The sequence below is a fragment of the Panthera uncia genome, chromosome D1 (assembly GCF_023721935.1).
Source record: "Panthera uncia isolate 11264 chromosome D1, Puncia_PCG_1.0, whole genome shotgun sequence".
Taxonomy (NCBI): Eukaryota; Metazoa; Chordata; class Mammalia; order Carnivora; family Felidae; genus Panthera; species Panthera uncia.
The window spans coordinates 38,894,951-38,922,353 of record NC_064808.1 but is presented as its reverse complement, the minus strand read 5'-3'; the positions used below and the strand labels follow the sequence as shown (position 1 = coordinate 38,922,353).

The 27,403-nt window shown below is 53.6% G+C and overlaps 2 protein-coding genes across 3 annotated transcripts; one reads left to right on the top strand and one right to left on the bottom strand.

Moving 5' to 3' along the window:
* Window positions 1-2,504: 2,504 nt before the first annotated feature.
* Window positions 2,505-6,999, top strand: TMEM86A (transmembrane protein 86A). Of its 2 annotated transcripts, none has more exons than XM_049618158.1 (3): window positions 2,505-3,038; window positions 4,849-5,113; window positions 5,474-6,999. In XM_049618158.1, the coding sequence occupies exons 1-3, from the start codon at window positions 2,712-2,714 to the stop codon at window positions 5,908-5,910; spliced, it is 1,029 nt and encodes a 342-aa protein (XP_049474115.1). In that variant the 5' UTR covers window positions 2,505-2,711; the 3' UTR covers window positions 5,911-6,999. The 2 variants fall into 2 exon arrangements, with proteins under 2 accessions (XP_049474115.1, XP_049474122.1); XM_049618165.1 differs by having other exon boundaries at window positions 2,509-2,732.
* A 987-nt stretch (window positions 7,000-7,986) lies between these two features.
* IGSF22 (immunoglobulin superfamily member 22) lies at window positions 7,987-26,310 on the bottom strand. Its single transcript, XM_049618458.1, has 22 exons — window positions 26,006-26,310; window positions 23,796-23,927; window positions 23,432-23,568; window positions 22,178-22,277; window positions 22,057-22,096; window positions 21,679-21,853; window positions 20,868-20,981; window positions 20,215-20,377; window positions 19,301-19,573; window positions 18,075-18,359; window positions 17,204-17,328; window positions 16,966-17,107; window positions 16,547-16,843; window positions 15,159-15,461; window positions 14,240-14,413; window positions 13,901-14,029; window positions 12,758-13,054; window positions 12,218-12,306; window positions 11,845-12,037; window positions 10,804-11,103; window positions 9,708-10,037; window positions 7,987-8,450 (listed from the first exon to the last, which is right to left on the bottom strand). The coding sequence occupies exons 1-22, from the start codon at window positions 26,112-26,114 to the stop codon at window positions 8,380-8,382; spliced, it is 3,978 nt and encodes a 1,325-aa protein (XP_049474415.1). The 5' UTR covers window positions 26,115-26,310; the 3' UTR covers window positions 7,987-8,379.
* Between the last annotated feature and the right edge of the window lie 1,093 nt (window positions 26,311-27,403).

Below are 27,403 nucleotides of genomic sequence, written 5' to 3'. Positions count from 1 at the left end.
TTAGCAGAGATGTGGGCAGGGTTAAGGAAAACAGTTAAGGCTGGAGAGGCACCTACCTAAAGACCAGCAACAGCAGGGAGAGGTTGCCATCCCTAAGTCTGAGGTCCAGCGCAGGAGCCTGGAGGTGTAGCCATGGAGAAGCACAGCCATTGCCAGAACTTCAGCTCAGCCCAGCAAGCTGGTGAGGGGGAACCCCACCCACACTTTCCTTCTACCTTCAGATCTGCCTCTGACTCTCATGAGCCAAGCTCAGTCAGAAGCCAGAGGGCAAGTGAGACCTGGAAATACAAGTTCATAGAGGTCAGTTTCCAGGGGTAGGGTAGAGAAGAGCCGAGAATGGAACTGGGTAGTGAGAGGACAGAGAATAACCAGCATTGGGGGACATGCCCCTGCTTTGCATGTGACCCATATATATGATTATTGCCTATTGAGTAATCAAGCATTGGCTCAGGCCCTGCAGATGACATTTCTAGGTCTTATGTAATTGGGTATTTGGGTATCCAAGCTTATTAAGATCTGTGCCACTTAATTAGTAGGTCTGGGGTAGGACAAGGGTATGTACGTTTTTAAAAAGTTTCCCAAGTAATTTTGACACGTCTCGCTCGTTAAGAACCACTTTTATAGTCCCATTCTCTCATTTTTATCACAGGGAAACTAACATGAAGAAAAATGAAAAGTGCCCTGACTCAGCCATGCTCTGAGAACTATCCCTTAGGTGACAATAAAGGGTTTGGCTGGAAACCTGAAATGTCTGCACATATCTTCTAGCCCTATTTCTCCATTTTCTGATGAGGAAACACAGGCTCCAAAGATGGAGTGATGTGCCCAGTTACACAGCTAGGGAGTCACAGAGATTTACATAGCTAGTAAATCACCAGCACTAAGTACAGTATTGGTAACTCTCAATCCAATCTTTTTCCTAGGCAGGACACTGCAGGAAGGAGTGTGTGTGTGTGTGTGTGTGTGTGTGCGCGTGCACGCATAGCACCAAGTCCCCAGGGCAGCAATTCTAGCATCCCATCTGGTAAGGTAGGTCTCCCCACAGACCCTGACTGGGGATAAAGCAGGGCAGGCAGAGTTCACTGCCCACTGAGGCTCTATGCAGAAGGGGCCTGGAGGGGATGGGGGAAGGCTGTGGGTGACCCCCAATCTCAAGTCTTGATTCTCGCCCTATTGCCCCTGGCTCTGAATCTCTGGTTGTCAATTCCATCACTGAAAGAGGGCTCCTCCCCACTCCAAGTGGGTGTCAGGTCAGCACAGGCTTTGGGGAAAGCTGGGCAGGGGTCCCAAAAGAAAAAGAGGCTCATTGTGGGAGGCTCACAGAAGGTAGCCTATAAGCTTCTCCTGGCCCAGCATGAGGTTGGGGTCCAGCACTAGGGCCTTAGTGTCATCCCAGGATGTTTAAAACTCCTTGTTGGCTACTAATTAGGGCTAATTAGGGCCGCTTATTCCCTCCCATCCAACCCGAGTCCCCAAAGCCTGGCACACAGCTACTTCCCTCCTACTGCAGATCAAAGACCACCGGTCATACTTTAAGAAGTATCTGAAATCTCTGTCTTCAGGAAGCCTCTTGGACTTGTATTTCCTGACACCAACAGCCCCCTCGTCCCCATCCTACACAACACGTTGGGCTTGGGAGGAAACTTACAGATTATGCATTCATCTTATATATAAGGAAATCAAAGCCAGAGAGGGGAAGTGATTTACCAATCACACAGCATGCAAGTGGCAAAACTGGGACTAGATTTCAGTCCATTTGCATACCTGTCCACCCATGTAATTCCCATGATTCTGATGAGACTTGGTTCCAAATGTGCCTGTGTACCTTTAGTCTGTGCAATACAGACATTAAATTTGCTTAAGCTGGATTTTTGAGAAAGTTAGTATACTCCTTCGGGTCCGTAAGTATGCTCAGGTCTGCCTGTCAGTCATTCTGGTATGTTCTCGTGTTACTGTCTTCTCTGAGCTATGAGAGGCGTGTGCCCAAGAGCAATTAAGTATCGGTGCTCCGGAGGCTGCTGCGTGCCTGTATATGTGTCCCTGTTTTTACCATGAGGGATGGGAGTCCAAATGCGGTTTCTGGGTTTGTGTCTGAGTACTTGTATGATGCCTAAAGGTAATTGTGATTCTGTACATGTGTGTATATATGTTAGGACCACGAGTCTATGGGCTGCTGTGTACCTATTTGAGTGCCTCTTTTCAGCTTGAAGATTGTGTGTACCCTGCCCATTGTGTGTCCTTTAGACGTGTGTGGGTACACAGTGAAGGTTGTGGGTCTAATCGTAACTATGTCCGTGTGTGCTGCATGTTTAAAGACGGGAGGGAATCGCCTTGTATCCCCAGGGTTAGGAGATGTGTGTGGCCTTGTGTACACTACAGGAATGTGTTTGTCTCTCAGTCAAGCTCGGTCCTCGTCCAGGGCCTGGGGGGGGGGTCACGGTCACGTTCTGGGATGCCCTGGCACAGGTTCCCAGAGGGGCGGGGTCTCTAGCGCCCCGCCCCCCGACTCCAGGCCGCTCATTGGCCGTGGGTGCTATGACGTCGTGGGGATCGCAGACAGAAACCCCAGCGCCCGGCGGCGAGTGGGAGGTATTGTCCGTCACCCCGGGCTTTGTTACGTCTTCGCCTACTCACCTGGCCGCGGGCGCGTCCTGGCCGCTGCAGCCCGGAGCGGAGTGCCAGCCGCTGCCGCCGCCGCCGCCGCCGCCGCCATGGTGTCCCCAGTCACTGTGGTGAGTGCGCGAGCGAGCGAGCCAGTGTCCGGCGCCCACCGGCCTGGGGACTGGGCTGCGGCAGGCCAGGCCGCCGGGGGCCGTGGAAGGGGCAGGGATCTCGCGGCGGTCGGCGTCCCCGGGAGGGAGGTGGGCGCTGTCAAGCCCCCCCCCCCCCACCGCTCCCCGGACCCGCGGCGCCCCTCCTCCACGCAGCCCCTGCCCGCCCGCCGGAGGGAGGAAAACAGTGGGCATGTGACTCGGAAGCGTGACTTTGTTGATGTCTGTGTGTCTGACGCGGGTCGGCGGGCTGGTTGCCGGGAAGAGGTAGAGGACAGCAGCTGGCCGGCGGTCCTGCGTGGGCAGACCACAGGGAGGCGTGGGAGAGGGCGTGGGAGAGGGCGGGAAGGGCAGGAGGGTGACTGGGCCCTCCTGGGAATCCTGGCCCAAATCTGTTCCCTCGGTTCCTTATCTCATAAACAAGTCTGGGGCGGGGGAGGGGATGTCCCTGAGTCCAAGCAGCATTGGTAATGTGCTGGAGGAAGAGGGGTCATTCTCTCTTGACATTGCTTCCCATTCAGACTTTCTCAACTCGAACGTTTGTCTCTTTTCCCCACCCTTCCACTTCTAGTGTTGGATTCTCTATGATTGTCAAAGTCTCGCCAGCTACTACTGCCTGTTTCTCCTCATAGGACACATGGGGCTGGGGGACGGGTATGGAGCAGACCTTGATGCTTCCAAGGGCAGGCTGGTGGTTGATGGGGAGAACTGGGGACTGTGTGGCTGTCCATCTCCTCCAGTCTCCTCCTCTGCCCATGCCCCTGCCCTGACGAGCCTGTATGGGGGGAGATCTCCATAGGAAGGGACTTAGTCATCTTTTCTCCCTGCTCTCACTCCCGTCGGAGCAAGGGCAGGTTTGGACCTTGGACCTACCCATCTGCCTCTTCCCAACCTCCTTCATCACAGTCCGATCAGCCGTCAGGTAACTGGCAGTCTGGAAGTCAGTGTGCTCCCAGAGCCTTGTGCTGGACAGCTCACCCAGCCAGAGGCACAATCATTTTGGGCAGAATGTGGGTATACAGGGAACCTCAACCGTTCTGAACCATCCATAGAGACCCTGTACCAGAAGCCCAAGCAAAGGAGCTTCAGGGTGTCACAGATTGAGGATATCTGCCCCCCTCCCTAGCTTGGAGAGTACCTGCAGTGGCCTTAGACACACCTTTCTTTAGTGGCCCTCCCCCCTGATCCGTCTGAGGCCAAGTCAGCTGCTGTTACTTCCCCCCTCTCAGTTCCACATCTCCTCCCAGCCAGTCTGCTGGCTCCAGCGCAAAAGCTGGAAAGAGAACTCCTCCCCCGCTTCCTGCCTCTTTCTGATGAGCTCTTGAGTTGCTCTTGTTCTCAGAGAAATGAGACTGACCAACAGACAACCCCCTGCAACTCCCCAATCCCTGAAATCCTTCTCTAGCCAGCATCCGTATCTCCTCTCCTTACCCTTCTTGGCACCTTTAGGCTGGTACCTTTAGGGGCAGCTGGAGTGGAGGCTGAGGAGCAGACTGGCCAAGGAAAGAGCCTGTGGGGGCTGAGGTGCCCACCCTCACACATTCCTGGCACTCACCCGGTGTTGCCAGGGCCCTAAGCCTGTGCACTGGCCCCACTGAAGATCACAAGGTGGCTAGTTGTGGCGTCTCTGTGGTTTCCTGCTGACTTCACTCCATTCCAGACAGCTGGTGGCTGATGGTGGCAGAGACGGGTCAAAGGGGTTTTGGAGGGACAGGGAGGGGCCAGGAAAGGAGAAGCATTGGCCTGCGGGAGGGGACTTTGTCCCAAGACCTGTTTTCTGCTTAGTGAGTGACCATTCTGGTCCTGCCCTAGGGCCAAGAGTGGATGTGGGCAGCAGGAAAGCGGAGCCCCTCCCCTTCTCTTAATCAATTAAGCCTCAGGGTGATGATGGGCATGTTCACACTCTGCTGGCTAGTTGGGACAGGCCAGACTGAATTTCTGCATGTCAACCCTCCCTACTTGGAAGGTGGGCCTGGCTCTGGGGTATACGTCTGGGCTGAGGGTGCTGGCTCCGAACACCTCTGTGATCTTCTGAGCTCGTAAGTGTTGAGTGCTGCCCTTGTCCTATGTCCTCCAGGTGAAGAGTGAGGGACCCAAGCTGGTGCCCTTCTTCAAGGCCACCTGCGTGTATTTTGTGCTCTGGCTGCCCTCGTCCAGCCCATCGTGGGTCAGCGCCCTCATCAAGTGCCTGCCCATCTTCTGCCTCTGGCTCTTCCTTCTGGCCCATGGCCTAGGATTCCTGCTGACCCACCCCAGTGCCACCCGCATCTTTGTGGGGCTCGTCTTCTCCGCTCTTGGTGATGCCTTCCTCATCTGGCAAGACCAGGGCTACTTTGTGCACGGTCAGTTGCCACAGTAGCTGTTTGGGAGGAATCCTGGGGCTGGGTGCTAGAGGGTCTTAGGTGGCCAAGGATTTGGGAGAGGGAGCTTTTGAACAAGAATATGGGGCATCTGAGGGGTTGTGAGGCCAAAGACCGTGGGACCCTTATTGGAGGATTGCCTGACAGAGGATCTGGTGATCGGCTCTGGAGTTCCTCAGGGGAGGGGGTGGTATCTTTACCTTTGTGGATTTCTTCCCACCCCTGATACTCCCCAAACAAAGTTCCTGGGTTATCCCAAGCACTCCCCTCCCCCCCCCCCCATGTTCCTCATTACTCATCCGAGCCTGCCCTCAGCATCCCCTCATCCCCTCTCACTCCCAGGTCTGCTGATGTTTGCCGTGACCCACATGCTCTACGCCTCGGCCTTTGGCATGCGGCCACTGGCTCTTCGGACGGGTCTGGTGATGGCAGTGCTGTCGGGCCTGTGCTATGCTCTTCTCTACCCAGGCCTCTCAGGTGCCTTCACCTACCTGGTGGGGGTCTATGTGGCCCTTATCAGTTTCATGGGCTGGCGGGCTATGGCAGGACTACGGCTGGTTGGGGCAGCCTGGCGCTGGACTGAGCTGGCAGCAGGCAGTGGTGCACTGCTCTTTATCATCTCAGACCTGACCATCGCCCTCAACAAGTTCTGCTTCCCTGTGCCCTACTCGCGGGCACTCATCATGTCCACCTACTATGCTGCCCAGATGCTCATCGCCTTGTCAGCTGTTGAGAGCCGGGAGCCAGTGGAAGACTACAGACTGAGCAAGGCCAATTGAGAAGCCAGGGTGTGGTTACCCCTCTCTCCTCCTGGGGGAGGGGTCCGGAACCTGCAAGAACTGAGTCAGGATGGCTGCAGGACTGACCTGGGGCAGTAGATACCACTTGGGAAATGTACACATTTGAAGGGGGGTAAGCAGGAAAAGGATCTCTCTAGCAAAGTTGGTGTTCCAGAACAATGCTTACAGTTAAAAAGAGCCAGCCTAATTCTCCTTGCTGGAGCCAGAATTAGACATCTCCCCACCTCTAACCCCATAGGGGCCGTCAAAGCCCCTCCAGAGGGCAATGGTGCTCAGCGTCTTGACCTCCCCCCGCTTCTAGATGGAAGAGTCTGACTCACCCCACTCCCATTCTTTCTGATCTGCACAAGAGTCGAGTGAAGAGGGGAGAAACCTGACCTGAGATGACCCAAACCCAGGGCTTGAAACCTGTTTCACAGGCCCCTAGGTGAGAAGACTGGATGAGAATGGAATCTTCCTTTCCCTCATCTATCCTTGTTACTTGAACTATCTCCGTTTCTAAGTGGTGGGTGGGAAGGTGAAGGGGTGTCTGCCCAGGTAGGGAAGACTGGGGACTTCACTGGCCTAGGAGCTTGGGCTACCAATGATTCAAGTTGGCCCCATCTCTCTCAGAGGCCAGTCCAGAGCTCAGGCCCACCACCACCACCGCCACCTTTAGACCCTATCCCCAGGGTTAGGGTGAACTATACCAAAGGAAGGGGCCAGCCTGTATGTGTGTCTGTGCGTGTGAATTTCTGTGTGTGTGTGTGTGTGTGTGTGGTCTGTCTCCCAGACTGTCTGGGTCTTTCTGTGCCATCTGTCTCTGTCCTGCTGTCTAAGTCTTATAGGGAGAGGGCCTCAGGGAGTTGCTGAGGGGGTGCTGAGCCTGGCTTAGAGAGCTGGGACCCCATCCCACCACCATCAGTGCTTTCTTCTCTGCCCCTTCTGCACTGGGAGCAAGAGGAGAGGGCTCCAATGACATTCTAGGGTCATAAGACCTAAGGCACATTCAATGCAAAAGGAGCAAGGATGGGACAACGCCATCCTTTGCTGTTCATGTGAAAAAAATAAAAACCAAGGGCCACTGGCTGCTCTGCTTGTCTGCTTGTGTGGCGTGTGCCTGTCCTGGAGAGAAAGGGGTGGGGGCATGGTGCCAGGGGCCCTGGATGTCCTTACAGCCTGGGTCACAGTCTGGCCAGTGCATCTTGGCGCCAGGCTGGCTCCCTGGCTCTGGTGACATGGTGCCTGCTGGAGTGGGTCTCCCTTCCCTGGTCACGTGTATGGGTGTGGATATAATTCAGGAGGGTGGGGGATGGGCAGTATTTGCCACCATCCGATTTTGTCTTTGATGCATTCCCCTGTGCACGGACACCTAGCACCTTTGCTGACTCTTAGTGACCCAGTGCCCTCTACTGCTGCCCGCCTCCTCCCAGACCTACTGCCTGTTCCAAAATGATCCAGATTCCCTTCAAGTGTTTCCTCTCTCCTTGAACTCTGGGCTCCATTAAACAGTGGGGAGGAGTAAGATTAGATTAGCTGATTTGTACTTTAGATGGGAAGCTCTGGCAAAATAATGTGTCACCCTGTTCCAGGGGCATTTGCATCTTAATGGGCAATGCTCTGACCCAGAAGCAGAGAGGAAAGCCCTGGGTGGTGGTGAATATGCCATTAGTAAAAGGGTTGTAGAGTCGTGGGGACAGGATAGAGAAGGTTCAGCCCTGTCTGGGTGGTGGGTGAATTAGTGATTTTCAGACTAGGATTTTTACAGAGATACCTGGTGGGAGACAGGAAAAGGATAAGTAGAAGAGAGTGGCCCAGAGACAACCCCCCACCCCCCCCATCCTTGTTTGGAGTCCAGTAGTTTCTTACAATTTTTTTTTAATGGGGAAGATTCTGCAGTAAAACCTAAGTATGAGACCTAGTGAGCTGGATGACCAATCGTTTCTAGCTTTGAGAAGCATTAATTCCCAAATACCAGGAACTCTAGACACTAGGGAAGCAAAGCCCTGATCCCTTCAAACCCCAGAACTCTTGAGGGCAGATCTACCTGGTGAAGAAGTGCTGGGGGGGGGGTGAAGGGGGGAGGATAGGGAGAAGAATGAAGCCTATAAGATGCGTCCTCCCCTGCCCTGAGGGGAGGGGAGGGTGCAATGTCGCTGCAGAGGAGGGGAAGGCAAGCCAAGGCCCAGTCAAAAAGCGGCTGGTCACCCCCAATGCGGGTGGGTTTGGACTAAGCTCTGGGGGTGCGTGTCCTCTGTATCCCCATCCACTCCCAAGCCCATATCCTTGGTCCCTGCTCCATGCCAACCTCAGGAACAGGCAGGGGTGAGCTTAGTCAGTTTATTGTCCCATGACTTCACTGACAAGCACCAGGGAGCGAACTGGGCCGCCGTCACTGGGGACACACACAGGATAGGCCCAGAAACCACCTATAACAACATCCTCCTGATGCCTGGGCTGGGCCGGAGATCACATAAGGTGCTTGGACTTCTTCTGCAGACTCTCGGTGACTGACGCCAGAATTGACTTGTCATCCTTGTCTGAAAGAGCAAAGCAAGTATTTGTCAGTGTTGCTAGGGGGAAGGGAAACTTCAAATTATTGGACTTGCAGTTAAGGCCCCCGTCTCCCAAGGTCAGCTGGGCGTGTGGGGCCGAGAGCTGCCAGTTATTCAGAACTCAATATTTGCCAGGCATTGTGCCAGTCACTTCTGTGCGCTATCTCATTTAAGCCTCAAGACAGCCCCCAAGAAGTAGATGAGAAAACAGGCTCAGAGTGGTTTGCCAAGGTCACATGGCTGGACGGTGGTGGAGCCAGGGCCGTGGGCCCACGTGCTTACAACCAGAATTAAGCTGTCAGGGATTTCTCTAGCTGTGGAATGAAAGCTGGATGTCTCCCACAGTGCCTTCCCTGGCCCAGTTCTGTCACACAGTTCAGCAGCCGCCCTGGAGGCATCATCTCAGGGCCAGATACCTAGCCGAGTACTTGAGAGACAGAGCGACAGGACGTGGTCTTTCCCCGAGGAACGGGACTTACAGCAGGACACCAGAGGACCGCCGCGGAGAGTTCAGGGAGTGGCAGAGGATGAGGCCGGAAAAGTAGATGTGGGGGACAGGGGAGACAGTGCGGGGAGCCTTGCTGCTTGGGGTTTCCTCCAGAAGATCATGGGAGAGTTAGGGAGTTTAAGTAAAAGGGAGCAGGGCAGGTCAGCTCTGCATTGGGAGAAGTCCTGCTACTAGCTGTGTGGTTGTGAAAAGAGTGTGTAGGAAGAGAAAACACTTCCCCTGCACGTACACACGTTGGGTAGAGGTGTGACACACCTGTGCAGAGGAAGGGTCTCCACTAGGTTCCGTCCCGTCCTCTCATTGGTGCTTCCCACCTGTCCTTATCCTACACCAGGAGCTTTCAATCTTGGTCGCACATCAGAATCACTTGTAAAATCTCGTAAACATAAAAATTCCTTCCAGAACCCCGCCACGGAGATTGTGCCTGGCCAGTCTGGGTTAGGCCCGATCACCAGTATCTTTTTCAAAGGCAAGTCTAGGCCCACTAAGGGTTGCAAACTACAGTCTACCGAGGGATTGCAAACTCCCAAGCCTGGAGGCTCCAGACATGTAACAAATGACATCGAGAGGATGGGGGAGAGGCACCGAGTACGGCCCGTTGGTGAAATGTTTACACCACCTGTTGGCAGAGTAAATGAAAAAATGCACCACGAGATGGCCATCTTGCGCCTCTGGCCCAGATGGGACGCAGGGCCGCCTCCCCGCCCCCAGGCGGGCTCTGCGGGTGCCCTCACCGTAGACCGTGAGCGCGCAGCTGCTGCGGTCCTTGCCCAGCTCGTTCTCCACCAGCACACTGTACTCCCCGCTGTCCTTGAGTGTGCAGGTGGGGATGACGATCGTGCACACCCCGCTGGTGGAGTTGTACCAGAACTTGGAGTTGGCCGTGATGTTGACGTCGCCCTTGTAGAGGGTCACCGTGGGCCGCGGGTTCCCAAGGAAGGCGCACGTCATGGTGCAGTCCTGGCCGCGCAGCACCGTGTGCGGCTTGAGCGGGATCAGGAAGCGCGGTGCGTGGCGCCAGTCCTTCTGCTCATACGGCTTCAGCTTGGCGCTCAGGTCCTCGACTGCGCGGGCGGGACGCGGTGGGCTGTGAGCGCGCCTGGGACCCCGGCCGATGCCCGCCCGCTGAGAGCTCGAAGGCTCCCTGGAGCCCCCCCTGGCCCGGGCTACATTCCCACGCGCTCTCAACTTTGGGGCCCCCACCTTACGCCAGCACCCGAGGTTCCATTCGGCCACCCTCCCACTCCCTTGTCATTCCAGGGCTCCACTATCAAAACCCAGGGCGTGGGATTTCACGCTTTTCCAGACCCAGGGGTCCTAACTTCTTTCCAGCTGCCAGCTTCCTGGCCGAGCTGTTAACTCCCATCCGAGCTTTTCCAGCATCAGGTCAGCCTCCGTGGTCTCTGCTAGTCTCCATTTAGCTCTTCATTTCCAGTTTCCTGACGCTATCCCCACCCCTAGCCCCTTCCCTCCAGGGTTCCTGGACATCATCCCCAGCCCTCATCCCCGTGACCCATTGGCTCAGGGGACCACGTCTCAGCTCTAAACAGCCGGCCCGCCCCTGTCATCCCCGTCCCCAAGGGCACCCCCACCTCCACTGTCATCCCCACCCCCAAGGGCGCCCCCCACCTCCACCCCCTCAGAGTACGTACAAGGTAGTTCCTCCTCTAGGCTTCTGGATCACTACTTCTCTTCCCAGCATCCCTGACGTTAGCCTTTTCTGCCTCAGTGGTTCTCAGATTTTACCTCAAACCCCGGGTACCCCTGGCAATCCCCATGTCATCCCTGCCATCAGGGATATAACCCAAACCCTGGAGTTTCCTGACTCACTCTTGTCCTTGACGATGAGCCAGGTATCCTTGGAGTCGAGTGGGTCACTGTCACCAATTTCGTTCCGGGCCACTACTCGGAAGTAGTACTTCCTGCCAGGGAGTAACCCAGTCACCGTGTACTTGTTGCTGAAGACGCGCTCCGCTGCTGTGAACCAGGTGGGGCTGCTGGCATCCCGCTTCATGATGACATAGTGGGCCTCACTATCCTCCTGCACGTCAGGGCTGTGGTTCCAGGTCAGAGTCACTGTGTTGGGGACCTCCTCAAACAGCTGTAGGTTTGTGGGTGGCCGCGGAAAATCTGGAACAACCACAAGGTCCAACAGCCACCCTTGGGGGCCTGAAGAATTATGCCCCACCACAGCCACCTGCCAAGCCCCATGTAAGATGAGACGGGGAATGTCCCTTCTTTGAGTCTCAGGCCGCTGGTATTTTTTGGAGTCAGAAAGAACTATTTCTGAGGCATAGCTCTGCCATTTACCAGCCCTGTGAACTTGGGCAAGTTACTTATCTTTTTTTGAGACCTGTTTCCTCGTTTGCAGAATAGGGCTTACAATAACTATCACAGAAATGCTGAGTAAAGTGCTTGGCACATAGTAACTATTCAATAAAAGTTTATCCCTTCATCCCTTGGGAGTTTAAGGCTTTATTATAAAGCTTCTAGCCCTCACTACTATGAGGCCACTGCAATTATTAATGGACTTATTTCCATCTATCCCTCCTGATTCCCACTCATTTTCTGCTCTCTCTCTGCCATCCATCCTCTGCAAATGCCTCAAAGCTCATCAGATATGCGTGCGGAAACTGAAACAAGGATTTGGTCCTAGTTCAATGCCTCTAGGGCTTCAGGGCATTGAGAAAAAGCGGAAAGAAACCTCCCCATTAAGGCAAAGGCCAATAAAGTCTTGTTTTGTGGTGCCAGACAAGACTTCACTACCTTAAGGCCTGGCTTGGCAGTGATAGGAACTCGAGCAGCAGTGGGGAGTTATATTTTGGAGTGTGTGCAAGGATACCTCCCCAAGGCCTCTGCCTACTGTCATACCTGCCACACGCACGTGGATGTCATAGGATGCCTCTCCAAACTCATTCTGGAGCAAGATGCGGTACACCCCTGAATCAGAGCGCTTGGTGCTGTTGATGAGGAACTGAGAATGGTTTTTGCCCTTGGTGATGGTTTCCCTGCCCTTGGTGGGGATGCCGTCTTTCTGCCAGATCACGTTAGGTGGTGGTGAGCCCTGTGTGGTGACAGGAGATGGCACTGGGGTCACCCAGGTGATATTTGGGGCTCCCACTGTTGAGAAGTCTCCTGCCAGGCTCTAGTGCCAGGGTTCTGGCGAGGGGCCGAGACAGAGACTCTGATAGCTACAGCAGCCATCTTGGTGGGCATCTGGGGGCCAGGATCTGGAACAACTCACAGAGAAGGCAGCATGGATGCAGAGGGCTGTCCCAGCACGAACCACCATGTGACTCTTCAGTCGGGCACTGAGGTCAAACTTGGGGGCAGCTGAGAGGGAAGAGACCAAGGTGGGGCCGTGGACCTCTCTCTCTCTGGAAGACTCAGCTTTAAACCTCCCCATCCAGAGCCTTTCCCAACCTCTCCTCCATGCTCTTGTTAGAGCCCATACAGACCATTAGCAGCCCCAACACTGTGAAGCATTTATTTGTCCCTTGTCTGTCTTCCCCTATTAGTATGTAGGACTCTAGGGCAGGTCCTGTGTCTTAGTTGTTTCTGTATTTCCAACACCCCTCTTGGCACACAGTAGATACTATTTAGCATACGATGAGTGGGGTTTTTTTGGTGGGGGCGGGTCACGCCTGGCTCTGTCCAGGCACAAGTATGGACGACTTCTTGCCCATAGCATCACCCAGTTTTCCCCTGTGGGATGAGGTCCTAGGGAAGAAGGTATGGAGCTGGGATGTTGAGGCCTAAACCCCAGCTCTCTCTGCGTCCTCACCTGGTGGTGGCATGGCACGAACCCCCTCATCCAGTTCCACAGGCTCCCCAACCCCGGCCTCATTCACAGCCCGGATTCGGAAGAAGTATTTCTGCCTCTCGGTGAGGCCTCCCACTGTGTAGCAGGTGCCTGAGATGGGGATCTTTGTGCACTTGGACCACTCCTTAGTGTCTTCAGCCCGCATCTCAAGGATGTAGCCAGAAGGTGGGTCTCCCTCTGCAGGCTCCCGCCAGGCCAGGGAGATACTGGAGTTGGAGGAATCAGACACGTGCAGACCCTGCACCAGGCCTGGGGGCTCTGGGTGGCAGAGACATCCAGTCGGCCTCCCAACTCATCCATACTCATCCCCGTGCCCCTTCCCACACCCGGTACCCCTAAAACCTAGCTGTCAGCACTTCTTCCTCTGACACCCAGTTCACACCTTCAAGGCCAACCTTGCGCACTCAACAACCTCCAAGTTCAATTCTCTCGCCGGCTCAACACTTTCACCCTTGAAGTCACTACCCTCCAAATTCAACATACCCTACAGCCTCAATTTCCTTCTATTCTATTTTTTTTAAGGTTATTTATTTCGAGAGAGACAGAGACAGCGAGAGCAGGGGGAAGGCAGAGAGAGAGAATCCCAAACAGGCCCCGCGCTGTCAGCCGTGGGACCCCACTCGGGGCTCGAACTCATGAACCGCGAGATCATGACCCGAGCCCAAACCGAGAGTCAGTCACTCAACTGACGGAGCCACCCAGGCGCCCCATCAGTTTCCTTGTGTTCTAAACTCCGCGCTAATTTAGCCCAACCATCTCCACCGCCTCCATTCGTGTGCGGTACCCCCATCTCATCTCCCAAACTCAGCCCCCTCCCGACCATCCACACTATACTATCCCCCTACCCAATCCTCAGACCTGCCTCTATCACCTCGCCTAACCAGAAATGCTCAAAGTTTGATAACTTTTTTCCCACCCTGCCCAATCTTTATTTGTTGGTTTTCTCTTATGTGTGAATCCTGTCCCTCTATTAGGCTGGCAGCTCCCACAGAGTGGAGACTGTGTGGAGGGTCATCCTGTTAGGCTTTCCCAGAGAAGAAGTCGGCTGTCTACCTTGCATCAGATAATTCTACTACGTGCTGGGGTTTGGCACCCCATACTCACTGACGGGGTCCTTGGCTACCACTGAGTTGGATGCCATACTGGGCTGTCCAGGGCCTGCCTTATTCACAGCTATAACTCGGAATTCATATTCTGTGTCTTCCAGGAGACCATCCACAGTGCACTTGGTATCTGAAATGGGAGTTTGAGGGGTCCTGAGGCCAGGGGGTCCATGAGATGGGAGACCATAGGGTGAGAGGGCATGGATTAGGGGGTGGCGGGATGCTATGAAAATCCTCAAAGGAGTTGGGGAACAGAGTATGTTCAGGGCAGTAGAAGTACACAGGTCCACCCAGCAGAGCCTCTCTTGGTCCTCCTGGGCCTCTCTCCCTAGGACCTCACCTTGGATGGGGTCCTTGTTGACCGGCACCCAGAGGCTACTGCCTTTCTTCCTCCGCTCCACAATGTAGCCGAGCACTGGGGCTCCCCCATCCTGGGTAGGGGCATTCCATGTGATGGTCATGCTGTCTTTGGTCACATCAGTCACTTGAGGCTGGGAGGCAAGACCAGGGGGCTCTGTGGGAGACAGAGGGCAGAGGTTAGGAGGGGGAGCATGTAGACATTTCCCACCCCATGTTGATCTCTGGCTCCCTCCTTAAAAAAACAAAACAAAACAAAACACCTTAAACCAATGATTCTTAACTAATGTCTGGGTTTTACCTCCAGAGAGTTTAATGTAATTGGCCTGGGGGGTGGAAGCCAGGCATGAGCATGTTTTTAAAGACATCAGGTGATTCTGTGGAGCCCAGATTGAGAATCGCCAACTTGGTTCTTTCGACCCTTGTCATCCCCAAAGCCACAGTTCCTAATGTACCGTCTTGACACATGGACACATGGAGACTAGTTGGGAGGGGTGTCGCCAGAGGTTAATTAGCTTTCATAATTCAAATACCCATGTTGTCAAGGGGCTTCTTTGGGGGAAAAGTTAGAACAGATTCAAGGTTATCTCTAAAGTAACACTACTCTCACTTGAATTTGGGGTGATTTCTGGAATGGAGAAACAAGTGGAGTCATTTCCCTGCAATTGAATGCAGTTCTGGACATACACACGGGGGGTATCTTGTGCATGTGATCTGACTGGGAAAAGTAGAGAATTCCTACCCAAGATAATGTTCTGCTTGTACTCCGGATTCCATCTGTCTCATCGGATAGCCACAGAGGTGACCCCACAGAATTCCCCACAGACTAGCCTCCCTCACTGGCCGAAGGCCTCCATCCCGACCCTTGAGTTTCCCACTGAGCATAGGGCTATCTCACTGACCAATGGGATTTCCTGCAAACACTTCATCTGTTTCCAGAGGGTCGCTCACTCCTTCTGAATTAACCGCCAGGATACGAAACTGGTAGGCTTTTCCCTCTTCTACCTTGTTGGTGGCAAATTTCGTGAGTTTGCTGTCCACCTCGCCTATCTTAATCCAGGACTTCTTGCCGACCATCCTCCGTTCCACTATGAACTGGGTCACAGGCCGCCCACCGTTGTCTTTGGGGGCCTTCCACTTCATGTGCACACAATTACCCGAGAGTTCCAGAAATTCCACCCGGCCCTGGGGAGGTTTCGGACGGTCTGAGGACAGAAGATAGCATCACAACAGGGACCAGGAAGGCTTTATCCCACTTGCCAGAGGTCCACCAAACTGGGGCATAGACTTCCCTCGCCCTTCTCTGCGTTCGCTGTGCCTCCATGTAAGACTTGCCCAAAGGGTTTGATCTTTGGCCACCTGAGACTCTCACTTGCCTAGGAATAGGTGGACTGGGGACCTGGGGAGCCCCTGTCTCAGCTGATTCACCCCTTGTCCCCTTCCACACAAGATCTCCCCCTCCTCGCAGCTTCCAGAACTCCAGTGCTTTGTGATATTATAGTTTATCTTATGTTATTACACATTGGCCAGTTTTCATCCCTTTTGGGTTGAGAAACAGCTGGAATACTTCCATCCCTGTATCTTCAGAGCCGAGAACACAGAAGAGGGGTTCAGTCATGCTGCTGAATTGAGTCAAAACCCAAACCTTCTCACTCCACAGCTTGATGGCATGGGCGTGTGTGTGTGTGTGTGTGTGTGTGTGTGTGTTGCATGTTGACCATGAGCTCACTAAGGTCAGCTCCTCATCTCTTGTATTCCAACCCATCCCCAACCCCATTCCTACCCGATTCCATCTTTCCAGCTTCATTTTGTCCTCAACCCCATTCACCCACCCTCACTTCATGTCACTTCCAACCCCAAAACTCCTGCACCAACCCCGCTTCTATCCCTAAATGCCCCTCTTTCACTTCATTTCTACCTTATTTCCAACCATGTCCTCATCTCCAAGTCAGTAACACTGGAAGGTCTGCTATGTGCTGTGCGCCCTGCTATGTGCTTTAAATTCACTTGAAATAGATACTAAAAACAAAACTCCTGACACAACAACAACAAAAACCAAAACCAGCCCCAAATCACCCCATGGCAAATGAGAAACGGAGGCTTCAATAGGTTCATCCGCTTGCCCAAGGCCACCTAGTGAGGAACTTAGAAAGCGGGCTTCTGGTGCAAAGCCAGCACTCAGATGCCATTCTCAACCGCCAACTCCAGCTGCCATCCCCAGCCTGCCTCCCGCCCTGAGCGCAGAGCAGCAGATGACCTCAGCTCAGCCCAGCGGGGGGCCAGCCCTCACCCAGCACGCTGAGGTGCAGAGTGGCTGTGGCTGTGCCGTAGTCATTCTTGAGCTTGAGCAGAACGAGGCCACTGTCCTCACGCATGCAGTTGGAGATGGTGAGCAGCGCCTGGTCTTCCCCGCGCTCCATGGACACACGTTCCTCTTCTGTCACCTCCATGCCGTCCTTGTACCACGTCACTTTGGGCAGTGGCTTCGCCCGGAAGGGCACCTTGATGTTTGCCGTGTGGCCCACCTTCACAGTCACGGGGTGCGCGGCCAGCGCCTCCAGCACCAACGGGTCGATGGTAGGTGGATCTGCGGGGGGGGGGGGGGGGGGGGGGGGGGGGGGGGGCCCCCCGGGGGGGGGGGGAGGAGCCCTGAGCACGTGGGCTGGCCCGGAGGGGTTGAGTCTTGCCTACTGAGGGCAGCGACCTTACCTGCAATGAATACGGAGGCCTCGCTCTCTGCGCCCTTGGCCCGGAAGGTGTACTTGCCCTCGTGCTCCGGGCCCATATTGGGGAAGATGAGCTTGTGCACTGCACCCTGCTTCACGATCTGCACGCCGGGCAAGTCCGTGATCTGGGGGGGCGAGGGGCAAGGGGCGGCCATGAGTTCGAATGTATGGCCAGTCCACCCCTTCCTCCTTGGCCCCCTTCTCTAGCCCTTGCCTCGGACCTCCTTGCCATCCTTCAGCCACACGCCCTCCACCTTCTCGTCGTTCAGCACCACGCACAGTTCAGCTGGGCTCCCGGTGGCCGCATGCACGTCGGACATCCCGCTCTTCACCGTGGCCAGACGCTCTGGGGGAGAAAGGGAGTAGGTGCTGGGTGAAAGGAACTCACGTGAAAATGGCTGGTGGTGATGGCCATGGGAAGGGGCTGGGGTGCCATGTCTGTCAAAATAATTTATGATGAGCAGGAGATTTGGAAATGGTCAATGGGCGATAGGAGAATGGTCAGGGAGGGAACTGGAGCAAGTAGGTGGGAGGTTGGGGAAAAGTCCAATTAGCATTGGGAAATGGGTAATGGGGGCCTGCTCATCGGAAGATGGTCACTGGGGACTTGGGATGCTCAGTTGAAGAAGGAGAATAGATGGTGGGAATGTAGATGAGTAGAGGAGTTGGGATGGTTAGTTGGGGTTATGCTAGACTGTGGGATGCCCAGGGTTTTTAGGAGTTGAGGGTGGTCAGGGTCAGTGGGGACCGATCAGGATTAGTGAGCAGGGGCTGGTCAAGGTCAAGGAGGATCGGATGATCAGGGCTGCTGGGGATGGTCAGAGTCTGGAAGTGAAGGATGGATAAAGTCAAGGGATTTTGGATAGGGTTCCAGACATGGGGTATGACCAGGGTCTAGGAGGTAAAGATGTTCAGGGCCTGGGAGGTCAGAGAGGGTCAGAATTTGGTAGATGGGGGTGATTAGACTGGGAAGTAGAAACTGACCATGATTTGAGGAGGCTGGAGTCAGTAGGGGGCTGATCAGTGTCCATGGCAGGGAACCGCCAGGACTGGGGGGATTGGTCAGTGGGAGCTGACAGGGTGAGCACGTACCCTCCACGGTGACCAAGGCAGTACTGTAGTATTCAGTGGGGTCTCCGTCCTGCATGGCCACCACGGTGTACTCGCCACTGTCACTGAGCTGTGCGTCCTCAATGACCAGCTCTGCTCGCTTGCCCTCATGGCTCATGCTGTACTTGGTGCTGCGCTCCAGCAGCTGCCCATCCTTCTTCCAGTACAACGTCACGTCCTTGGAGGTCAGCTCACACTCAAGGCATGCACGGCTCCTCTCTTTCACACGTACGTTCTTTAGGGTTCTCACAAACTTGATGGGGATGCCTGTGGACAGATAGACTGGGATCTGCATCCAACCCCCTACATCCCTTTCTGCAGCTACATGCTGCCCTACTCCTCTTTTTGGTCCCAGAAACACAGGGACTTGTGGCATTGAATGTGTTTGTGTGCAACACGTGACCCACAGAGGTAACCGGCAGAGAGAGTCCCAGCTCTGCCCCTTACTTGCTAGCTGACTGTATGCAATGCATTCACTCTCTGAGTCTCAGTTTCTTCATATGTAAAATGGGATAACAGTTTACCCCCTCACAGCACTGCAGTCAGTATCTCTAGTGGCCCTTTGGAACTCCAGCCATAATTGCATTGTCTTTCTGGTGTCTGGGCCTTTATACACCTGCTGTTCCCTCTGCTGAGAATTTCCTGTCTTCATCCCCATTTGCTGAAATATGAACTCCTTTTGGTTCTTGGTAAACCTTGGCCATCACCTCATCACATCCTTTCTGACATCACTAAGTGGTGCTCCTTCTTTGGGTGCCCACAGCCTCTGTGTCTCCCACCACCACAGCCATGATGATTCCACGTTACAGGAGTCAAGTGCGGTTCCCACGTGTGACATGCCTCACGTGTAACTCTCCAAACGAATTCTAATGTAGGAATGCAAGTGGTTAACAGTGATGTGCTATAACACATAAGGTTAGAGCCGGAAAGGCTAATAATTTCCTGACCCATGATCTCCCAGCTGGTAATAAGACCCCAGTCTTGACTCCCTGCTTAAGAACTTATGTTCCAAGTCCATTTGGTGCCTCCCCCACTACACTAGGAGTTAGTGGAGGAGAGAACCCTCTGTCTTTCTAGAACCCATCACAGGGCTTTGCAAGGAGAGATGGATGGATGGATGGGTGGATGGGTGGATAGATGGATGACTGCCCGCATGGAGGTGGCTGTGGCATCAGGTCCACCCCTCAGGCTCTGGCCCAACCACTCACGGTCAATAGTGAGCTGGGCTTTCTGTACCAGGTCCCCCGCCTCAGCAGAGAACTCGCCGGCATCGCTGAGTCTGGCATCCTTAATTTTAAGTGTGTGGGTCAGACCATCCTCAGACACTGTGATTTCATACTTTTCATCCCTCTTCAGCTCCTTCCCATTGAACTTCCACACAAAGTTGGGCACTTTCTTGGAGAGGCGGATCTCAAAAACAGCTGTCTGGCGCTCTGTCACCTTCATTGGTGTCATCTCTCCCAAGAACTTCAGCGGCTCATCTGTGGAAGAGTAGGAGGGGCAGTCGTTGGGCTGCAGCCCTGGTCCCTCCTGAGGGGTGGGGTGACGGAGGGGACATGAAGACTCAGGGGTCACTGGCCTCCTGTAGCCCACAACTGGGGAAAGCATCCTTCCTTTCGGTCTGCTTGTGAATCCTGGAGTCCCCTCCCATGATGGTCATATGGTCTCCTCCCCAGTAACGTTAACACAGCAATTTTAAAAGGCACCTATGTAGTTTCAGATATGTGCCAGGCACTCTTCCAGCCAGTGTGCACATAGGATGCATCTAATTCCCATATAGATAGATTTTACTATGTTTTCTCATTTTACATATGGGGAAACTGAGGCAAACAGAAGTGAAATAACTTGTCCCAAATCACAAGCTTCTAAGCGACAGAAGCTGGGATCTGAACCCCAGCAGTCTAACTCTGGAGACTGTGTACTTAACCATGATGCTACACTGCCCCATGGCACTTACTGTCTCATTCTCTCCCTTGTGCCCCATGTCTCCCTCCTCCGTTAATGTCCATCCCCATGCAGTCCTCTCCTGCATGGCCCCACCGTCCTCTCTCCCACATCCCTGGCAATTCCTCCCCTGATGTGACTGCATCCTCCTTGTTCCCCCTCATGCCCACATTCATACCCAGCACTGTGAGCTCTGCTCTCATCTTCTTGTCACCCACGGACAGGCTGTAGGTTCCTGCGTCGTTCATGTTCACATTGGTAATAACCAGCATGTACTTGGTGCCTATCTGCTTCACATCATACTTGCCTAGGGAGTACTGGATCCTCAGTGGCTCATTATCCTGTCTCATGAAATGGGTAGAAAAGCTGAGGGAGGAGTTTAGGAGGAGGCTTCCAGAGGTCCCCATTCCCCAAGGCCAGCCTGAGCTGGAGGTACGATGTCTGCCTCTCTAAGATCCTCAGACACACCAGAGGCCCCCGAGATCTCTTTAGCCACATCATCTAGCTAAGCGGGACCCTGGGTCCCTGCCTCCCTTGAGACCTGAACTCTTAATGTTATCTTCAGGACTACCTAACTCATCCTTTTCAGATGGGTAGACTGAGGCATGGAGAAAGGAAAGTAAGTATCTCAAATCAAACAGCAAAGTGATGAAACAGCTAAGAATAGAGCCCAGCTCCCAGTCAGTTTCAATCATCCCAGGAGGCATCATCCTCTTGCTGGAATAGAAGAGGGACCTGGTTGACAGATAATGAGAGTGTCTGTGAAGGGAGGAGGTGCAGAGAGGAAATGATATTGCCAGGGCAAGCCCTGCCGAGGTGTCCCCTCCCCACCTTCATCCATATCATCTTGACATTGGGGTCCTTCAGCTCCATGATGCAGTCAAAGACCACAGTGGTGTCAATCTTGGTCTCTATGTCTTCCAGGGGCTTCAGAATCCGGATGGTCTGTGAGATTGTGATAATAAAATGGCGGGTGTCAGGGACATCTGGGGCCTGCCCAGTTTGTTAACCCAATTCTGGAGGAGCTCCTTAAAGTTTTGGGGAGAAATGACTAGGCTGATTGGACAGCTGTGCCTCCCCCAACCTCCTGTCACTGCCTGCCTGCAAGATTTAGGGGCAGACAGATATGATGGACCATGAGAAAGGAACTCCATTCATGGAATAGTCACCATGGACCATGAGAAAGGAACTCCATTCATGGAATAGTCACCATGGACCATGAGAAAGGAACTCCATTCATGGAATAGTCACCATGTACCTGGACCCATTACCTAAGTCCTCTAATTCCAGTGTAGATGCTCAATAATTGTGAGTCGGTTGAGTGAATGCATGATGACAACACAAAAACATATGAAAGAGGAAAGTAGAAATTTCATTTTGCAAATGAGAAACTGAGGGGCAGTTCACACAGTTAATAAGGCAGTAGAACTGGGACTTGAACTCAGGTCTATCCTACTCCAAAGTCTATGCAAACACATTTGGGGGTAGTGGGGAGAGAAGTAGAGATCCTTTCTTGCTCTTGCCTTTGAGCATGTGTGGACAGGGTGGAGAGACCTTGCCACTGGGAGACACACAGGCACCAGCACTTTCGGAGAGACCCAGACCCCTGCCTGCAGACCCCTGCCCCTCTATGGTCACTGACCTCCACCTCCACTTTCTTCATCTCTTTGAGCTTCTTGAGCAGCCCCCGGAAATCAGTGAAACCATACTCCATGCAGACCTTCTCAAAGTCCTTCTTGGGTACCTTGGACAAAATCTCCAGCATCTCTTTCTCACCTATCCCCTTCTTCTGCTTCTTCTTGGGAGCAGGAAGTCCCCTGGGAGGGGGTGGGTACCAAGCATGGGCTCAGCACCTCCCTCTGAAGGCAGAGGGAGGCTCTCCTAACCTTGAGATTCCCTTCCCCAATTCATGGGTTCTTGGAGCCTGGGCCATTAACTCAGGGCCCCAAAGGCCTTTGAGAAGTTCTGGCCTGGAGGGTGGAGGGACAGTACCCTGGGGAGAGGAGACTCCCAGCCTCACCTCTTCTTCAACATCTTTTTGAAATCCATTTTTTCATGACCTGAAGACAGAAAAGGGGACAGGGTCAGGCAGAGGAGTCTGATCCCTACGAAGAAAGACCAGGAAGAGGGAGCTGGCTCACCTTCTGTCACCAGCAAGGACACAGTGTAGATGGCATCTGCATGGTCATTGCTTGCAATGCACTTGTAGTTGTCAGAGTCATCGGAGGTCAGTGGCTCCAGCTGGATCAGAGTCAAGCCATTAGTGGGGGAGTGAGGAGGACCCCAGGGAGACTTTCTGTGAGGAGGGAAAGGAGGGCGTTTTGGGGGGGAGGGGGAGTGGGACTGAGTGTGGGTATATGTGTGGAGGACTGAGCAGCCTCTATGATGTGGAGGTTCCAGGTAGCCATCAGTGTGAGTGTGTGTGTTTGTAGCCTGATTCTTCACAGGATTCTCCCTCTTGGCTGTGAGCTAGACGACAGGGATTTCCTCTGAGTTGTAACTGTGTGCAGTTTCTGCCACTAGGCTGAGTGTTCCTTCCTTTAACACATATTTACTCCTTGGTACAGGTGCCGGACTGAGCCTGAGGAAACCGGTGAATTAGGCTGAGGAAACCGGTGAATGGTGGTATCTGCAACATGGCACTCACAGCCCAGTGGGGTCTCAGAATGAATGAATTTGTGTAAGGGGTGGCCAGTAGGGGGACCTTGGGGCAGCCTGTGTGTACTATGTGGGGCTAAGGGTCCAGTAATGGGGCCACTGGGAGAAGGAACGTTCTGTATGGTGGGGAGAGGGGAGGCTTTTTGCCCTTCACAATGGTATGTCCTCGCAGGACCAATTGGGACACATTTCCCCATGACCCATCTCTCCTTTTCCTCAAGGGTCTGGAACCAGAGGTTGCAGAAGCCGGTTAGATCTAAGGATGATCAGCCCTTGGCCAGAGTCTTCTAGAAGTGTCCCCTGAAGAGCCCAGGAACCCTGACCTTCACCCCTTCGCTAGGATCAGTTCCTCCCTTGGTGCCTGGCCGCCCTGATTTAACCTGGTTCCACCCACTACGGCCACGTCCCCTTCTAGCCACGCCCATAGCCTTGGCCTCCCTTCCCTTTTGGCTCTCTCACCTTCTGGAAGAGATGGGTCTCCTGCCCCTCCTTGGCTTTGCCCTAGCTCTGCTTCGTCTCACCCCCAATTTTGGTCTGCCCACTCTAGCAACGCCCCAGCTCCTGATTCAGCCTCTCTTATCCTGCCCCTCCTCTAGGGCAACGACAGCTTCTTTCTCCATGGCCCTTCTTGGTTCGTTCAGTTGTGGCTCTCTTGTCCGTGATGGGGCCGGCGGCATGCCCTGGGGTCCCTGCCTCTGGCCTCGGCCTAACTGGCTCTCTGGCTCGGGTCCCCGCACCTTCAACACGTGCTCCTTGTTGATGCTGTCATAGAACATCTTGGCCGACTCCTTGATGGGGATGCCGCTCTCTCTCTTCCAGGAGATGTTGGGTTTGGGGTTCCCCTGCACCCGGGCTCGGAACACAGCTTTATCCCCTGCAGTGGGCACGGGACACAAGTTCACCTCTTAGCCTCCAGGTCGGACCTTCGGACCCTGCCTCCTCCCAGGGGTCTCATGTCCACCCGGGCAGGGGAGCGCCCCTGGGCCTGGAGCCGCCAGTGTTTGCATTACTGGGGGACAGTGGGGTCGTGGTGCTGATTGGGGCACCGGGAGAAGAACAGAAAGCAGCCAGGGGCTTGGGGACACACGGGGAGCGACACACCCTCGGGCGCGGTGACCGGGTGAGGCTTCTCCACGAACTCGGGGACGCTCTCGCCTGCAGGGATGTCAGTACTCCGAGTCACCAAGCTGAAGAACTCTACAGTGCTCGAGGACTTCCTTGTCACGACTTCCTCTGTGGCGACAGGCGAGAGGTCAGAATAGGCCCGAGACTGGAGGATTGACCTTTTCTTGAGGGGACGGTGGAGCATTTTAGGGCCGCGCGGGGACTTTGGCCAGAAAAGGAGGACCTTTCGTCAGTCGGTCGTTGTGTTATGGCACGTTTCAGCCACCAGGGGGAGCGACCTCCTCTTCCAGGCCTCTGGTCAATCACGTTTATCGGGCCACGTTACCGGGTCCCAATTGTTTTCTTTTTCTTTTTCTTTTTTCCCAACCTTTTTCTTTTTTAAAAAGGAGATTTATTTTGATGGGGGTTTCTTGGCCTCTTGGGCTTCTCTCCTGGAAATCCTAGTCCCCCAGCAGCCTTAAGAGGGGCCCGGTGGCTTAGTTGAATTCTGCTGCCTGCCTTCCCCTAGCCCTTCTGCGGTTTAGCATTCATTGCTATGGGAGCAGCAGTGATTCTTGAGCGAGGGACAGGAGACATTCCCAGCCCAGAGGGGCTATGGGTGGGAATCACCTTATCTGAGAGAGCATATTCAATGCAGTAATGTCATTTTATGTTTGGAAAATGAAAAGTTTTTTCAGTATAAACTACAGACCGTCTTGTTGGGTAGTGAGCTGACAGTTAAAAACAATTTCTCTGATTCACAGAGCGCGTTCCTTTTGTCAGGAACCGTGCTAAACACAGTTCGGAGGTTATGTTATTTAATCCTCACAATACTCCAGCGAAGTAGGTGCTTTTATTATCCCCACTGGCCTGAAGGACTGAGATGAGAAAAACGTGTTCCGACGTACTTTTAAGTAGCCATCAGAAGGGTCAAACAAGCAGGGTGCAGGCTGCCCGTAACCTCCAGATGTTTAATGGCTACAATGGTCAAACAAAAAGTAGCCCTACATCTAAAAAATGAGAGATTTCACATAAAAATTCACATTTCTGGATTCTCAACATGGAGCTCATACCCCCCATATGGCAACGATCAGGGGCAATGAATAGCGGCTGCCCCTTGAGGTGGGGGATGTCCTCGGCAGTTCACTTCGGTCTTTTTTTCTGCATTTATATTCCGTGCCTGGACCCTGCTGGCCAGTGGTTTTAAACTCTGGCTACATGCTGGAATCTCTGGAGAGCTTGAAAAACAGACACACACACACACACACACACACACACACCCATACACCTGATTTAGCAGCTGGGTGAGACTTATGTATCGCTATTTTTTTTTCATTCCCCTTCCTTGCTCCCCGCTACACTAAAGCCAATCGAATATGCAGCCGGGGTTGAGAATCACTGCTATCATCACGTAAGTTTGCAACTTCTGGTCTTGAGCCCCAGCTGTTCCACTTGCCTGGCCTCACTGACCAGGAGGGGTTGGGATAGAGTGTTCATCTGGCCCTGACCTCTGTGCACGAGGACTTTGAGGGACTCTGTCCCTCCAGGACTTTGAGGGAGGGGGCAGTGACTGTGAGGGGATATTGGATACTTTGGCCTCTGGCCATCTTTTAATCTCTTTTCACTAGAGACATGACTGAAACAATCTGTTCTGCTCTGAGACCATTTCTCAGCTTTCCCTTAGATCTGTTTTCCCCCAAGTCCGGTCCCCAAGGGTTGAGAGCCTGGAAGCTTAGGTCACTTGTTTATGTCTTCATCCTCTCCACTGGCAGCTCCAAATCTCCTATTTCTGAAGTGGAGCAGGGTCAGCATTACTCACATCTAGATAAGGTAGCTACTTCCCTAGCTTCCTCCATGTCTGAAATTCTGCCATCAGAGATACATCCATTTGCTTCGGGCTCTGATCTCCTCAAGCAATTAAGTTCATCAATCACTCACACACATGCATGTGACTGACTTTCCTAAGCTGTTTTCCTGGAGATCGGATCTATGGGTAAGCATCCCACTGGCTGAAGCTTTATCAAAGTACAGATTAGAAGCACAGGTTAGGAGAGGGTTGTCCTTTGTATATTAGGCTCCCGAGGGGCCCAGAACTCATAACGGCTGAGCGCCCACCCCCGCCCCTCACCCCGTTGCCGCCCAGAGGCTGGATGTGGAGAAAGAAAGGCTGCCCTTTCCCGATTTCTCCTCCCATCCACTCTACTTGCCTCCCACGATCCTGGTTGTCTGGGAGAAGGTCTGCACGTGGGTGGTGGAGCTGGAGAACTCCATGGACACGTGCTCCTGCAGCATCTGCTCATGGTGAATGGTCGTCATGGTGACAGCAGGCGTGGGCACTCACCTGGGAGGACCAGGGAGAGGATGAGGCCATGAAGGAAGGGCCTAGGAGGGAGATCCAGAGTTGCTCTTCTGTGTGTGTGTGTGTGTGTGTGTGTGGCGGGGGGAAGACACGGGGCAGGTGAACACAAGGGGAGACGACTGTGCACAGGAGAGAATGAGGAGAAGTAGGGCAAAGTAGGGCAAAGAGAGAAGCAAGCTTCTCTCCGGCCTCTCTTTTCTTCCCATTGTATCTCACCTTCCCAGGCTGGTTACAAGGACCAGTGGGCCTGTCACCCACCGAGTAATCGAGTAATCGCAAACCATTCCAAGTTCTCAGCGGGAGAGAATGTAGGGCTGAGATTTACCCAAGGGGGAGCTGGGGATTCGTATTCATAGCTACATGGAACTAGGGAGGCGGTGCTAGCTGTCTCATCAGGAGGCAATGAAGTCAGACCTAAGAAGGAACTTCCTGACTAAGCCATGCCACAGTGGGCCTTGGAAGGAAGCTGGGGATTTTCCTCCTGTGCCCTGGGGACCCCTGCTTTCACTTGTGACTCCATAAAGACAGAGGCTGAGGTTTTCTTTCATTTTTTTTTCTTTAAAAAAAATCAGTAATTCGATCTCATCGCTAATAAGTGAAACAACATCCACATCCATATGAAGAGGCTCCCTCCTGAGCCCCCATCTCCCGGCCCTCCCCCAACACGAACCACCCGTGGACGCTCAGCTCCTTCTGGAGCTCCTTCATGCAGAGGCACGTATGTTTTTGTCCTCGTCCCCTCTTTACACTTCAGGTACACACTATTCACTATTCCGCCCTTTCTCTTTCACTGAATCCATCGTGGAGATCTCTCCGTATCGGTTCATGAGGGCTTTCCTCGTTCTAACAACTACACAGTATTTCCAAGAATGGATGTTCCTACCATTTTTGTTTAACCAGCACGGCAGTTTTCCACCTACACTTTGTGTGTGAGGAAACTGATGTCTGCGAGAAATAACCTGTCCAAGGTCACTCAGCCTGGAATCTCGGCCTCCTGATTCCCAGTCCACTGCCCTTCTGAAAAGGGCCTTGTTCTGGGCAGGAAGTTTGAGGCTAAACTTTATCTCCCCCACCCCCCGTATCTCTGCCTGGCCTATTTCCACCTCTGAGTTCTGAGACTGTCACCAGCTAGACCCCAAGAGCTGACCTTTACTGCTCACCTGCTTGGTTCCACTGACCTTTGTCCCACATTCTTCCTTAAACTCTTCTTTCTTTATTTTTAATACGAAATTTATTGTCAAATTGG

Bases quoted from the DNA above. Each gene is read 5' to 3' on its own strand.
- IGSF22 (XM_049618458.1), bottom strand. From the start codon at position 26,114: ATGACGACCATTCACCATGAGCAGATGCTGCAGGAGCACGTGTCCATG. The intron at 17,329-18,074 runs GTACGTGCTCAC...TTTCTCCCCCAG, and splicing joins TGCCTTGGTCACCGTGGAGG to AGCGTCTGGCCACGGTGAAG. The intron at 13,055-13,900 runs GTGAGTATGGGG...TCTGCCACCCAG, and splicing joins GGTAGCCAAGGACCCCGTCA to AGCCCCCAGGCCTGGTGCAG.
- TMEM86A (XM_049618158.1), top strand. From the start codon at position 2,712: ATGGTGTCCCCAGTCACTGTGGTGAGTGCGCGAGCGAGCGAGCCAGTG. The intron at 3,039-4,848 runs GTAGAGGACAGC...TATGTCCTCCAG, and splicing joins GGGCTGGTTGCCGGGAAGAG to GTGAAGAGTGAGGGACCCAA. The intron at 5,114-5,473 runs GTCAGTTGCCAC...TCTCACTCCCAG, and splicing joins CCAGGGCTACTTTGTGCACG to GTCTGCTGATGTTTGCCGTG.